General features: G+C 39.1%; 1 protein-coding gene across 1 annotated transcript; it reads left to right on the top strand.

Moving 5' to 3' along the window:
- The first annotated feature begins 11 nt into the window (after positions 1-11).
- On the top strand, positions 12-15,831 carry LOC140201886 (histone H2A.V). The gene is made up of 5 exons (XM_072266654.1): positions 12-112; positions 2,917-2,994; positions 9,257-9,370; positions 10,217-10,346; positions 15,503-15,831. Exons 1-5 carry the CDS (start codon positions 110-112, stop codon positions 15,562-15,564), a joined length of 387 nt encoding a protein of 128 aa, XP_072122755.1. The 5' UTR covers positions 12-109; the 3' UTR covers positions 15,565-15,831.
- Positions 15,832-16,112: the final 281 nt, after the last annotated feature.

The raw sequence follows: 16,112 nt of genomic DNA, 5'->3' as shown, positions 1-16,112 counted from the left end.
GCGGCGATTGGCCGGGAGCCCCGGACGTCGGCGGGTGGCTGTGAAGTGTCGGTTATTGTTTGAGTGGAGAGTGGGCGCGAGGCGGCGGAGAGTGCTGACAGGAGCGGACATGGTGAGTGAGTGCGTCCCGACACGGGCTGATCGCTAAACCCGCCGCCGGTTGGCGGCGCGCGTATTGCTCCCCGACATTTCCCCTTCACCTCCTCCGTGCGCTTTTTTTTAAAAATAAAAAAAAATCCGGCTGGCTCTGGGGTTGCTGCCAACCCCTCCGGACACCGACAGCCGCCGCTCGGACTTGCATCGGTCCCCGGGCGCACTCGCCGCTCGACTTTACTTCGTGCCGGGGTGGTTACTTTCGTATCCCTGGGGTTTGTGGGCAGCGTTTTGATGGGCACCCTCTTACCCGTCTCCCCTGTCCCGGGGTGCCGGCGGCAAGGCGGCCGCAGATCCCTTCCGAGCGCGGGATTTCTGTTGGCAGCACCGCCACCGAGTGAGGAGGATGGGGGACAACCCGGCGGGGCAGAGGAGTGTGAGGGCCCCTCTGGAGGATAGTTGAGGGGAAGGGGGTGGGTTGGCTTTCTCCCTCCCTGCGTCCGGGCTGACTGACAGCTCACTGGCGGGAAAAGCTGTCCGGCCCCCGCATCTCCCGAGGGCTGCAAACTGCTCAAGTTCAGGAACTCTGCCAGTTGTCATCGCAATCGGCTGCACACGCATCGAACCGGATAACTTTTTGTTTCAAACTCCAGTTCGAATGTGCAATCGGCGTGTAAATGTCACTTCTGTAGTTTTGGCAAGTTCCAAAAGCGTTTGCATTTTCCTGTCGCAGCTGCAAGTGTGTAATATGCAGCCTTAAATGTTTATACTGATTGGATTTAGATGTTACATTGGTTTCATCTGAGAGTGAAGTGCGTAAGTGCTTGTACTTTCCTGTTACACTTGTAACAATATACGTTAATGTGCACCTTCTAGAATACTTGCCGGATTAGATCGGTTATGTTCATACAGATTTGATTGAGATGTTCTTTTCCCGTTACACTTGTAACAATGTACGTTAATGTGCAATTTCTAGAAGATTGGGAGATTAAACAGATTATATTCCTAAAGATTTGATTGAGATGCTCTTTTGTTTTCGTGTGAGATTGAAGTGCACAAAGTGCTTGTATTTTCATGTTACACTTAAAATATCTGGAATATTGGATAGACAGATTATAATCATACAGATTTGAGATGCTCTTGCGGTTTTGGCCGAGATTGAAGTGCGCGTTGTAAAGTGTCGACAAATTTGCCTGTAAATCGTAGTTGTCAGTATGTTTCATGTTTTGAGATTAATCTAGGAAACAGTCATAAATTGGCACTCAATATTAGTGGTGACTCGTAGTATTGCGGTGGAACTGTAACTTTGGTTATGTCATCTGAGGGGGTTACCGTGCCAGCATAAATTACTTATCGATATTTATGTGAATTATTCGAAACTGCATCGATTTAAAGGAGTGATGCTCTTTTGTGAAATCATTAATGGTTGTTATGTGTCGGAGCAGCTGAATTAAATACTTGTCCCATTTCCAGACTTACTGCTGTGCACTTGGATGAAGGAGGTTGGCATCGGCTGATGGGGTGTGGGTCTATATTCATGCTAACTGATTTGCTAAGAGCATGAACAGCAATATTTTTGGTTGGCTTTATTTAACTGATTTATTGCCATTATATTCAGCAAAAATCCTGCATTAAATATTACTCCAGCCAAAGAGCAAATTTTACCCAGTAAAACAATGGTGCTGCATCTTTGATCAGCTGTCAACTCAGAACTCATGGGTGACTAGATTGAACACCTGACACCTTAATTATTTACATCCTATTCTTGTTGAGATCATTAAATAACTTTGTGACAGAAACTTACTTAAATAGGTAAGAGTTGCACTAAATGCTTTTTATTAAATCTCAATGCCTCAAAACCATGTATCCCATTTTGTATATGAAAGTAGAAGCATTGTTCAGATGGTAAACATATTTAAAAAGCTAACAAATTCACAGTAGTGGTTTTGATAAGGAGAAAACTTGGGCCAAGCCTTTTGTTTTCAATATTATGAATGGCCTAGATGGAGTGAACATGGAGAGGATGCTTCCAACAGTGGGAGAGTCTAGGACCAGAGGGTGCAACCTCAGAACAGAGATGAAGGGGGAATTTCTTTAGCCAGAGGGTGGTGAATCTGTAGAATCCATTGCCGCAGACAGTTGTAGAGACCAAGTCATTTGGGTATATTTAAAGTGCAGGTTAATATGTTCTTGATTAGTAAAGGTAATGGGAGAAAGCAGGAAAATAGGGTTGAAAGGGATAATAAATCAGCCATGATCGAATGGTGGTGCAGAATTGATGGGCCAAATGGCCTAATCCTGCTCCACTGATTTATGGAAAGTGTTATTACAGTGAGCATTAAAGTAGAATTTGTCAACATCAATTTGTGTATGAATTAAATATTGACTTTAAGAAACTTTACTTATTTTCTGGGTGCTTTGAATTTGGAAGACTGGACACAGGTGTCATTATTTAATTGTGAAGTAAATGTCCTGAACTGGGTTTATAAATGATTTTTTTCCTCTTCCTCAATTAAATTCTTATCCCACCCAATAAAGGTGGAGTAGGGATTACATAAAATAATTGCTTTCCAGTTTGTGATGCGCTGCTACCTCAATTAGAAGTGTTTGGTTTCCATTTGATTTCACAAGCAAGAATATAAATACTTGTTAAAATGCTTCAAAATTACTTATAAGTAAATGTGTGTTAATTGTTGGATTTTTTTTGTTTTTAACAGTAACATAAATATTATAGTTGGCTTTTAAGTCGGTCGTTATTGCATATTGTTTTGACCCATGGAAAACCTCTGGATGTTGTTCTCACCTTTTTACTTTCTTTGACAGGCTGGCGGGAAAGCTGGGAAGGATTCAGGAAAGGCTAAGGCTAAAGCAGTATCCCGCTCTCAGAGAGCAGGATTACAGGTAGGCCTTCTGTTCAGATTGGACATAAGAAAATAGATTTCAAAATCAGGCCCTTATCTCTAAATAATTGAAATGCTACTTAAATATTATGAGGAAAATGTTATGTCCTAAGAGGTTGCATTTGGAATCATCAGTGAACAGCTCTACTTGGAGCAGCTGAAGATTATTTGGGCTGAGGGCTATTTCCTGAAGAACTTGCAACAGTGCCCTGGACTGCAATGATTGGCCTCCAACAAATAACTTCTCAGTGTGTCAGGTACTACCAACAGTCACTCAGTTTTCCTAATATCTATTTTACAAAGCCTCGTTGATGCCATGTTATTGAGGATGAAGGGCTTCTTTTGCATCCTAGGGTTCAACTTATGTATCCCAGTCCATAATCAAGATTAGATGTTGTAATAGGATGTTTAGAACTTGATGGAGCAAAGTTAACATAAACTTTGAGGTTTTAATCGGGTGAATTGATGCTGAGGTGATGTAAGACTTTTCTAAAGGTCTTTAAAGTGTCATGCACAAATTATTAAAACTTAGTGATCATGTGGTTAAGAGCAGTGTACCAGTGTAGCAGAAATTGAATGTTGAACCATAGCTAATCATTGATTTGTCAAGGGTACCAGATCCAGTTTAATGCTGGTGTGTGATTTATAAGGTAAGAGGGGACATGGACAAGCTGGGTAGACGAGCAAGGGCATAGCTGATGAAATATAATAAGGAAAACGTATGGGGAGGTGGGGACAATGAGGTCAGCAACTTATCAGATGTATTGTGATAATTTTCATTCTGGAAAAATGACTAGGCTTGCTTCAGTATTAATTTTTGGAGTCTGGACATTGCTGGTAAAGGCAGCATTAGGGGCTTTAAACTAATTGTCCTGATTGACCTCATCAGGGGGCATTTAAGAACTGCATATAGGTCAGACCTGGTGAAGTTGGGGTTTTTCTACCACGAAAGGCATTGGTACTCCTGTTGGAATTTCTGTTGCATTCCAAATTATTCATTTAATGTAGATTTCAAAGCTACCATGGTGTGATTTGAAAATTGGTCCCTGGTGTTATGATTTGTAACTGCAAAACATTTAACTAATTCAAAGGAAGACACTGGAGTCTGAAAATGCTGGTCGAACTTCGTGCTTACTTTAAGCAAGGCACGCATATATCACATGGCAGCGTGATGCCATATGCAGTTCACTTACCTATATGAACAGCCCGTTATGAATTATTGAAACAAACAAGAATGCTTAATCAAACAATATTTACAAGTGTATATATTTATAATATTACTGAAACATTAAACAATAATTAGTCTGATGGTTTTAATCACCAAACCACTATTGCACCATAGTGTCTCAATTTTTGCTCTACCTTCATTGTATCTACTACACTTAACAGTTCAATGTCAGTCAAATTTCTTCGGTATGATAGATTGAAACGTGGTGGAAGGAGATCATATAGTTTTAGCTATACATGTTTCCATGTCTTGCATCATTTACTGATACAAGTAAACCTATAAACTAACTTTGCTAAGTTGGTTTTGATGTACCTTTCTTTGCTCACCATGATTTAGAGAGGAATCCAGTGACTCGGTTGTGGTCTTCTCCATCAGTTTAATATTTGTTACATTTATCACTTAGTAAAATCATGCTATGTAGAACATTTCTATTGTATGACAAACCCATTATCAGATATTATCACTTTTAGACTGTCTCTTGGGATTGAGAATGACTAACTTCAACTCTAGCATCATCGGCCAGCTCAACCTTACAAAAGCAATGTGGGAACTGCAGAAGGAGGAGAAGCTGGTTGAGAGAGCTGGTGGTGGGTAGGCTGTGAAGAGTGTAGTTCACCCTCCTGTCTGTATACAGCTGGCGCCTGATTTGAGGTTGCCAGTCCTATCCTGAATATTTCTTTAGAAATAATAGCCCAAAGTTTCGAAAGATTTGATAAGGATTTTGAGCTATTCAGAAAGCTTTGTGCACATCCTTGATTTTTCTTTCTTTCTCTCTCTGCCTGGCAATTTCTTGTGAGTGCTTGGTTTAGAAGTCTGTTAGCAGACATGCAAAAAATGTGCTCTGCCAAGTGTAGCCAATTATGGGAGAAGCTGGGGATGTTGGCCCGTTTGCCCTTCCAGTGAACTTAAAGGTGTTGTGAAGGCAATGTGGTAGATTTTTGCAGAGTGGGGATGCTTGCTGACAGGTCTTGAGCATGTGCGAGAGGAGGGATCAGTGCTCTCCAGTAGTAAGTTTTGTGCCAGGTTGGATATTTTGACCTTTTAAATACCCTTGACTCAGCTGACCAAAGGCATTGATGTCTACCTTTGCTGAGAAGTGGTTTTCAAGATGTTAGGAGTTATCTATCTTTTCCAAGATTTCAAAGTGAGCCTTTATTGTTAGTAAGCAGTATGATGTGTTGGTTGGTAGAGGACCTTAGCCTTCCAGTTCTTGGATGTCTTAGATGTAAGGCCTATCCTCTTGTATGCTATCTTGGAGCTCTGCCTCTGAGCATGCAGAAATGTAAACATCAACTGCTTTTTGATCAGAGGTTTTGGCGATCTTTGTTCTAGAATGTAGTTGACATAGCGTGAAGAGATTTTTGTTGGTTCTAAAGATCAACACCGCTCCTACGGGAAGTTTGTTGAAGATGAAGCACCTTATTGTGGTGAGAAAGGTGGAAATGTGAGCAATGATGTAACCTTGTTTAACACTGATCTTCATTGAAATTGTTTTTGTCATCTTAACTAATAATTACAGAAGGGTGTTCCTGTTGTTGGTCATGTGTGAGTTAATGCCAGGAACCTTGAGTATGTCCACCCAGTGTGTGAAGCTGATCTTCAAATCTGTGGTTTCTCTCCATCTAGAGACAAAATGTCTTAATCTTCACCATACCAACTGGAGGGAAAATTTGTGGAGCAGCACCACTCTCTAACGTAGCTGCCTTTATCGCCATCAGTTAGTGGGAGAGATGTGTAAAGAGTGCGGCAATTTTCAGATTTAGTTGTACACAAAAAATTTATCTCCACCTTGCATTTTGCTCTACTGTGGCATTTCAACAAGTATCGACCTCCTGTCCTAATCATCTGACAATCTCAGTCTGTCGGTTTTGCTTTGGATGAATCAGCCTTGTCATCTATATAATAAATCATTTCGGCTAACACACAGAATGCTAGAGGAACTCAGCAGTTCATGCAGCATCGATGGAAAGGAACAAACTGTTGAAATTTTGAGCCGAGATTCATCTTCAGGACTGGAAAGGAAGGCTAAAGATGTTGGAATTATAAATAGCGGGGGAGGGGAAGGGGAAGGAAGACAATCTAGAAAATGATAGGTGAAGCCAGGTGGGTGGGAAAGATAAATGGCTGGAGAAGAAGGAATCTAATAGGAGAGGAGAGTAGAACGTGGGAAGGAGGGGCACCAGGGAGAGGTGGTAGGTGGATGAGGAGAAGAGGTAAGAGGCCAGAGTGGGGAATAGAAGAAGGGAGGGAGGATTTTTTTAAATGAGAAGGAGAAATTGATATTCATGTCATCAGGTTGGAGGCTACCTTGATGTAATATAAGGTGTTGCTCCACTGCTCTGAAAGTGGCCTCATTGTGGCAAACAGGGCAATGGACTGACATGTCAGAATGGGGATGGAGATTAAAATAGTTGGTCACCAGGAAATTCCGCTTTGGAGGTGGGGAGGGGGGAATGTAGCAGAGGTGCTTGACAAAGCGGTCCTCCAATTTACATTGGCTCTCGTAGAGGAGGCTGCATCAGGAGCACTGGGTATAATAAACAACCCCAACAGATTTGGGAGTGAAGTGTTGCCTTGTCTGGAAGGACTGTTTGGGGCCCTGAATAGAGGTGAGGGAGAAGTTGAATGGGCAACTATAGCATTTCTGTTATTTGGAGGGATATATGCCAGGAGGGAAATTAGTGGGTAAGGATGAATGAACAAGGAAATCACAGAGAGTGATCCCTATGGAAAGCAGATAGTTGGGAGGGGGAAAGTAAAGATGTGTTTGGTAGTAGTGTCCCATTGAAGATGGCAGAAGTTGCAGAGAGTGTCTTTGCTGCTATTTTTTAAGCTTGGAAATGTGGTGTAATGGTAGCAAATTTGTCTGTATCTTCATTAACTTCTCAAGACAATAGAAGAATCTTTCATTAGCTGAAATTAATGTGCTAGGTAACCTTTGAGGGTAGAAGTTGAAACTTGCGTGTGCCAGCTGTACTCTTCAGCACATGGTAACTAAAATATACTTTTAAAAAGTTGGACTCGGGTGCATTTATTCTTCATGTATTCATAATTTCTTGTACCTTTGTGTAGGTAAAAGAATGTTACATTTTTGAAATGTGATAAAGTTTTAGTTAAGGGCAAAAGTAAGCAAAACTCTGATTGCTCCTTCCTGAAACCTGAAAATTCTCAGGATACTCCTGATTAAATTAAGTCATATATATTGCACGCGACATCAAAGAAGACATTGTAGAGTGCAAGTTTGAAATCTGGCATCATTCCATGGGCAGAGCTATTTTTGCATTTTCAAATCATTTGCCAGCCTTCTGTTCAGTAATGAACAATAATGGATCTAATATCCTGTCATGGGCTGAAATTAATGTATAAATAAGCAAGTGTTATTGGAATTAGCTTCTCAAAATGTATCGGTTCTTCAAACATTGTGTCAACACATTTATCCTTGCCTGGATTGCTTGTTCTATCTAGCATTATTCTTTGCTCACTGTCCCATAGATGGCCACAAGATTATCCTAATTCCTTAGTATGTGTTTATAAACAATGTGTTTTATATAAAGACTTTTTTTTAATGTAAATTTCTACTTGGATGTGGGGTGCTTTAATACCTTTTCAGTGTGGAGTAGGGGATATTTATTTATTTAGAGATGCAGCACAGAATAGGCATTCTGGCCCTTCAGACGTGCCACCCAGCGACCCTTGATTTAATCCTTACCCAGTCATAGGACACTTTATAGTGATAAGTTAACCTACTCAGTCTTTGGACTCTGGGAGAAAACCCATACATTCCACAGGGAGGATGTACAAAGATTCCTTACAGAGGACACCGGCATTGAACTCTGACACAAGTTATATGTACTTTTGACTTATTCCATAGTTATTGACACTGGATTTGCTACCTCTAAATAGTTGTAGCTGGTTTGCTAGCTCTTTTTGCCCTGATATCCTCTCAAAAGTATAACACAATTTTAAACATGGATTTGGGAACACATCATAAAGCCATTAATTGTTGGGCAACATGAGTAAGTCGTTTTTTCTCTTGACTCAGTTTGCTGTCACTTCAATCATGGCTGACCTGTAATGTCTTTCTAATTGTCTACCTTTGGGAATAACAGAAATGATGACTCAAACTTCAGTTGACACAAAGGACAAAAATTATAAATATAGAATTGTTGAAGCATTCAGTATAGGAGGAGCATGTGCCTCATGTTAATCGCTTGAAATAATTCAACCTGCTCTTGCAAAACTTCATTTTCCCAATTCCATTTCAGAATTTTTAATTAAATCTGTTCCTTTCTGTAGTATGTTCTAGATTGTGATTTTCCACATTGAGGTTTTTTATTGATGGCTTTAAAATGTGACCTCCTGACAATTATAGATGTAAATACTTTCTCCCTCTGTGCCTTATCAAAATTCCTTAATTTTATACACTATAATGTTCTTTGAGGCAAATTCCAGCTTTATTACTGGTTCTTCATGAAGGCATTGTCATTCTCTTCAGGGTCTTAGCATTCTTCCTAAGCATTGTCTAGAATTAGGGACAGTCCTTAAGTTGAGGGCAAACCAGTAATTTCTGTGTATAATGAAATGTAGTTCAGTAGATTTGCAGGGAAGAAAATTCATTTATTGGTAGATTGAAACCTCAAAGCTGTAACTGGGACATTCCTTTGAAATCAACTTGTGTTTAAATTTAGTTTTCATTTTTAAGCTTGATTGGAGTAATTGTTTTTTTCATGGGGTTGCTGTGGGTGGAAGTTGGCAATCAACCAGGATTTCAGTTGATAGGTATTTGGTGAAATCAGCAGAACAATTTCTGTAGTAGGATTTGTGATCTCCAGGAGAGAAGCTTGAGCTTTGAGTGAGGCAGTTGGAGATTATAGAAGTTAAATTTAGAAGCCTTTTTATTCCAAGGAATTTTTTTGTATATTTTAATGAGACTGACAGAACTTGAATGTGGAAGCTAACAATTATTCATTCTGTAATAGAAGTCTAGTTTTTTTGGATCAGGTTGACAGTTATCACTTGGTATTCTTTCTTCTAGTTTCCTGTAGGTCGTATTCATAGGCATTTGAAGACTCGTACTACCAGCCATGGACGGGTGGGTGCTACAGCTGCAGTATATAGTGCAGCTATCCTTGAGTATCTCACTGCTGAGGTAGGTGATGGGATTGGCAAGTACTTGAAACATCACATGCAGTGCTTTTGTATTAGGATGAGAAGAGTATAAAACTCTAGGCCATGATATCTATCCGTGTTGCTAATTTTTGTCTTGATGTTTCTGTCTACCTTGATCTAAACTGCTGGTAGTTTTTCTTTCTCTCAATATCTATTTCTATGGTGTTATGTTAAAAGACTTAAAGCAGTTGTTCAATGAGGATGGCAGAGAGCCAAGAAAAATAGATGAGCAGATGCTGGAAATTTGAAATGAACAGGAAGTACTTAAAATACTCAACTGATCAGGCCACATCTGGGAAGGAATAAACATTTTCAATATTTCAGCGTGACCATTCATCAGGATGAGCTAAAACTGTGGTGGGAAAATCAAAGGCTTGGTAGGAATGATATTTAAGAACCCGAATGCTGCAAGTCAAATAATTTAACGGACAATTCTAGGCAGGAGTGTCTTGTTTGACTGCCAAAAATGCTGCGCAAGGTTATACCCTTGAGGCCAACCAGTGTTTCTGCAGATATAACGCTTGGAACTTGGGAGGTTTTCAGCACTACCACTTTAATACTGTGTAAGAAACATTATTTAGTTTATCTCACTAAGGGAAGAAAAGTAAAAACTGTAAAGAAATGTCAGGGAGAGGCCTGAATAGAGATGTCCAGGGTAGGATTCTAGTAGCTAGTAAATGAGTAAACTTACTGTGGTAATGAGAAAGTGGAATTTTAAAAGATTGTGTGCTTAATTTTGGATTTCTTTTCATTACAGCTTGTTCAAACTAGAAATCTAGGAATATTGGGCTAAACATATTCACAATATTCTGCTGATGTTCTCTAGGTGTTGGAGTTGGCAGGAAATGCATCCAAGGATCTGAAAGTAAAGCGTATCACACCACGTCACTTGCAGTTGGCCATCCGAGGTGATGAGGAGTTGGATTCGCTGATCAAGGCAACCATTGCTGGTGGTGGTATGTGTTGATATTAAAATAATAGTTCTTCAGGGCAGTAGAGTATTTCTCAGTGGGATTGAGAAGACCATTTGATTTATATAAGCCATTGCATCCTAAATTATTTTTTATGATGTATTAATATTTGTATTGTCATACAGGTTGAGTGCCCCCTTATCCGACATTCCAAAATCCAAAAATGTTTTTTTTTTTAGCACTGACATATCACAAATGGAAAATTCCACAAGGTGCTGTGAAGGTTCCCAGGTGATGTGCAAATCTCTGCACACCACAGACAGTTCTGAGAAGTGACCTCACATATGTAATGAACAGAAGTTAATGAAAAATAGAAAAGCTGCATAGTGAAAATTGAATATCTCGATTGTGTATTGAAAGGATGGCTTTGTCAGTGTCGGAGTGATCATAAGCTGCTTAACAATATTTTACTTGAAATAAGCAAAGCTCTATCACAATTAACTGAAAATTGAACTTAATTGTGAATATTCTGCAGGCTGGTTGCAAAAATTTAAGTAAATGCACAGTATTAAAATTTTTATAAATCTGCTGATCATGAAGCAACAGTGAAATTTTTGTATTTGCCAAGATTGTTGCTGATGAAGATCTAACACCAGAACAAGTCTACAAATCTGATTTTGGTTTTATATCTTGCATAATCTTAAAAAAAAAGTAAAATATAAATACGGTGTACCGTAGCCTTTTAATCAAAACACAGCATTGTAGGTGAAGACTGAGAAACTGCCATTGTTTGTTGTTGTTCGACAGCTGATTCAGGTATTGTCTCTATGCTGCTGTGTTACTTTTGTTAACCTGCACATGTTATTTTTCATTATATTATGGTATGTAATTTTTATTAAATACTGTATATGTGTGATGTGCAAGTGAGAGAGATTGCTTACCTGTAGCGCACAAATTCAGAGTCTGAAATGATAGCGAGCCCAAGCTATTCATTATATATTCTAAAACCTGAGCCACATCTGGACCAAAGCATTTCAGATAAGGGGTACTCAACCTGTAATTATGTATTAAGTAGTAATGTATGTGAAGCTGCCAGAGCAACATAGGGGTAGATGCTCTGTAAACTTGCTAGAGGAATGAACAAGGTGATGCAGACTATATTTACTTGAAAACCATTTATCTGATGCTTATAATTCGCCTGCACTGGAGTTGTATGATACTCCAACTGTAACATTGAAATATTATGCAGGCTGTTCACCGCTGCTTTTGGGTACATGTTTTTTAGAAGGGGTTCATCCATAAAATATGCAAAAATGCTATTCATTGTTTGAATCTATAGTACAAAGTTTATATTTGTACTGAAAAAAGAAAGTTATTATATCAGATTGTCTTTTCATTGGCTGAGTGATAATTTGATTTATTGTCATTAGTATTTCATCTCCTACCTCTTCAAGTTGACTGGTTAAGATTTTAATGCTCATTAGCCCTTGATAACTTAATGATAATACAATTTGTGTGTATCACTTGAAGCAAGTGCATAATGTATTTGGCCTGCATCTCTAGCAGATTGCTCCTTTACCCAAAAGGAAAGTCCTCCCAGACTATTTTAATTTACAGGATATCAACATTGTTGACTAAGTCTAGTTAACTCTTTGTTCCTTTGGAAATGAAATACTTAAGAGTCAAAGACATTAATGGATTGAGTCTCATAGTGGCTTTTCTGAGTATGGTGTAGATTTATAGGACTAGGTGATTTTATGATCAGCATTGTGGCTTTTATTACAAATGCAATGACTGAATTGAAATTCAGTAGTTACCATAACTAGAGAGAAAGTTCTTGGGGAAACTGAAAGGTCTAATGGTGGATAAGGCACCTGAACCAGATGGTATACACCCCAGAGATCTGAAAGAGGTGGCTGAAGAGATTGTTGAAGCATTAGTAATGATCTTTCAAGAATTGCTAGATTCTGGAATGGTCCTGGAAGACTGGAAAATTACAAATGTCATTCCACTCTTCAAGAAGTGAGAGAGGCAGAAGAAAGGAAATTGGGCCAGTTAGTCTGACCTTGATGGTTGGGGAGATGTTGGAGTTGATTGTTAAGGATGAGGTCGCAGGGTACGTGGGAGCACGTGATAAAAATAGGCAGTAGTCAGCATGGTTTCCTCAAGGGAAATTCTTTCCTGACAAATCTGTTGGAATTCTTTGAAGAAACAACAAGCAAGATAAACAAAGGAGAATCGGTTGATGTTGTGTACTTGGTTTTTCAGAAGGCCATTGACAAGGTGCCACACATGAGGCTGCTTAACAAGCTACAAGCCCATGGTATTACAGGAAAGATTCTAGCATGGATAAAGCTGTGGCTGATTGACAGGAAGCAAAGAGCGGTAATTAAGGACCTTTTTCTGGCTGGCTGCTGGTGACTAGTGGTGTTCCACAGGTGTCTGTTGGGACTGATTCTTTTTGCGTTATATGTCAATCAGTTGGATGATGGAATTGATGGCTTTGTTGCAAAGTTTGCAGGTGATATGAAGATAGGTGGAGGGGCAGGTAGTTTTGAGGAAGTAGAGCAGCAACAGAAGAACATGGACAGATTAGGAGAATGGGCAAAGAAATGACAGGTGGAATACTGTGTCAGGAAGTGTATGGTCATGCACTTTGGTAGAATAAATGAAAGGTTAACTATTTTCAAAATGGATAGAAAATACAAAAAACAAAGGTGCAAGGTGACTTGGGAGTCCTTGTGCAGGTTTCCCTGAAGGTCATTTTGCAGGTTGAGTCTGGGGTGAGGAAGGCAAACATAATATTAGCATTCATTTCAAGAGGACTAGAATATAAAAGCAAGGATGTAATGTTGAGTCTTTATAGAACACTGGAGAGGCCTCACTTGGAGTATTGTGAGCAGTTTTAGGCCCCTTATCTTAGAAAGGATGTGCTCAAAGTGGAGAGGGTTCAAAGATGGTACACAAAAATGATTTCAGGATTGAATGGTTCATCATACAAAGAGCAGTTGATGGCTCTGGGCCTGTATTCACTAGAATTCAGAAGAATGAGGGGTGACCTCATTGAAACCTGTGTAATGGCAAAAGGCCTTGGTAGTGGTGAAGAGCGGATATTTCCTATGGACCGTAGGACACAGCTTCAAAATACAGGGGTATCCTTTAAGAACAGAGGTGAGAAGGAATTTCTTTAGTGGTGACTCTGGAATTTGTTGCCACAAGCAGCTGTGGAGGCCAAGTCTTTATGCATATTTAAGGCAGATGTTGAGAGATTCTTTATTGGTCAGGGCATAAAGGGATACAAGGGACACAGGACATACAGGACATTGGGGCTGAGAGGAAAAATGGATCAGCTGTGATGAAATGGTGGAGCAGGATCAATGGGCCAAATGGCCTAACTCTGCTCCTGTATCGTGTAGGCAATGACTGTGATGGTGAATTTCGAATTTGTTTAAAGATCAATGTTCTAGGCTCTGTTTATTAATCCAATGATTTGACAATTATACCACAATGTTAAGATGTATAAATTTGGACTTTTGCTTCAGTGCAGTGTGACTTCATGTTTATTTTCCACTTTCCATGTAGAAATCAATGTCCACATTTTCTGCTTGGAGTGCCATATTCAGGCTTCAGCTGAAACTGTAGGCATTGATACATTCCTGATCATCTTGTCAAGTTCAGAACTTCATTGTTTCCCAAAATTTGGTTCCCTTTCCTTCCCTTGTCCCAAAAATTGTGCTAATCTCTGTAGTTTTCCCCCAACACTGTCCTAGTCCATACTTCACAGACTCTGGTGATTATGGACAGTAGTGAAGGAAATAACACTGCGCAATGTCTCAAACCTTATTCACTCTGAAATGAGCCTCAAAATTATCCAGGCTACATTAAAAAGGGGTAATTAAAAATGTATTTTAAATAACAGTCACTGCATGATAATACTTTGAACTTTCTGCATTTCCTTCTGCAACCTGTTGTGAAAATAGTAGAGTACTTATTTAAGTTATCCATGGCTTGTAGTTTTGTCATTCCTGTACTTTGATTACCATTAAGATCATTAAATGTACTGAGAACCCCTTCACTCGAAGGAAGCTGTAGAGGATCTTTAGTGTGGGATTGCCAAGAGTTTGACTGGCATTCTGTAAGTGTTGTTATTGCACTGATTACTGGTGGGAAAATTCATTGTGTAATTGGAAGAGATCATCCCTACAGGAATCTTTCTAATGTTTCATTTTCTTATAACACACCAGTCAAGCCCATGTCTATAGTGATAGGAAAGTTTTGAAAATTAGTCCTGTTATTTATTAACATGTGCCCATCAATACTACTCTTGCTTCTCCCCCAAGTCCCTTGATCGAGTTATTCTAGGGGCAGTTTATAGTAGCAAATTAACTTGCAATATACGTGCCTTTGAGAAACTGGAGCCCTCTTACAGATTCACAACATACAGCAAACTAGCTCAGGATTAAACACAAGTAGCTGGTGCTATGTGGCAGCAAATGGACTTGTCAGTGTGAAGCATGATGTTTGATTAGCTTAAAAAACAGAGGTAGCATTTAGCTGTTGAATTAACTTTTTAAGAAAGTGGCATCTTGATTTTTTAAAATCTGGAAAAAAATAATGTGCATGGAATGAGCTGTAATGATACACAGTTTAGTCTATGTTGATGTTCATCAGGAATGCTAGTGGTTCTATTGTAAAATAAATTGTGAAGGTGTGTATAGCAGAATCAGGAGTTCAAAATTGTTCAAGATGTGATAGCATTTCAGTGATTAAATAGAAGGGCTTTAGATTGCTCTCGAACTGTTTTCCTTAAACATTACTGCTTCTAGTGATAGAAATACAGTAAATAATCCATTTATATATATATATATACACACACACACACACACACACACACACACACACACACACACACACACACAGAGCAGTCAGTTATAACAATTCCCATATATGCAGTGGGAGACAGTGAAGCATTAGATGCTGAGCATGTGTAATATTTTTACCTGATTTTTTTTTTCCTTCACATTACAGCTAATCACTCAGTAGTTCAATTTTAGCTGCTATATAGTGGGCTGTTCTTAAGCTATGAAAATATTCCCATCTCAAAGATGGACAGACTTTTAATGGAAATGCAGCTCATAATTGTGTTAAACCTATGCTTTAAACTGTTGCATTTTGTACATTCTTATTGCTTTCTGTTACAGGTGTGATCCCTCACATTCACAAGTCTCTGATTGGAAAGAAGGGGCAGCAGAAAACTGCATAAAGCCCAGTTTTGAACCTACCCTCTTCCTCCCTACTGTCGTACTGTAATTTGGACAGAAGAAACCTGGGGATACTTGGCATATTTTTTTTAAAAGAGTAGTTAAAATAAAATGGGAGAGTTTTAGGAGATGACTTTAGTGTTCAGTATAATCTGAAAGATCTGTTTGTATGTCCTACAGTTTAGATTTGAAGCTGTATGAATATATAACTAGAAAATGCAGCTGTTTGTCAACAACTAGGTTACATGTGTTTTATACAATAAAACAGTTCATAAAACAATTTTTTAAAAAAATTGTGTTGGCAGTGTTTCTTTTCAATAATCACTGAAGTTGTAAAGATTAAAGCCAATTTGTACTGTCTAATTGTTGCTAATTTCTATTTAGTTGGATGAATGTCGTGCACAATTGGCTCTTTTCCTTTCTGAATTCACATCTATCACATCAGGTTTGGTGACACATGCCCCTGCTGGGCAACTAACATAAAGCTGAACGTGTCAAACAAGAGAAAATCTGAAGCTGCTGGATCTTTTTCAAAGAAAGGGGCTTCCTT

This window comes from Mobula birostris, chromosome 8, assembly GCF_030028105.1.
Source record: "Mobula birostris isolate sMobBir1 chromosome 8, sMobBir1.hap1, whole genome shotgun sequence".
NCBI classification, from domain to species: Eukaryota; Metazoa; Chordata; class Chondrichthyes; order Myliobatiformes; family Myliobatidae; genus Mobula; species Mobula birostris.
The sequence above is the reverse complement of the archived record's forward strand: the minus strand, read 5'-3'. Positions and strand labels throughout refer to the sequence as shown.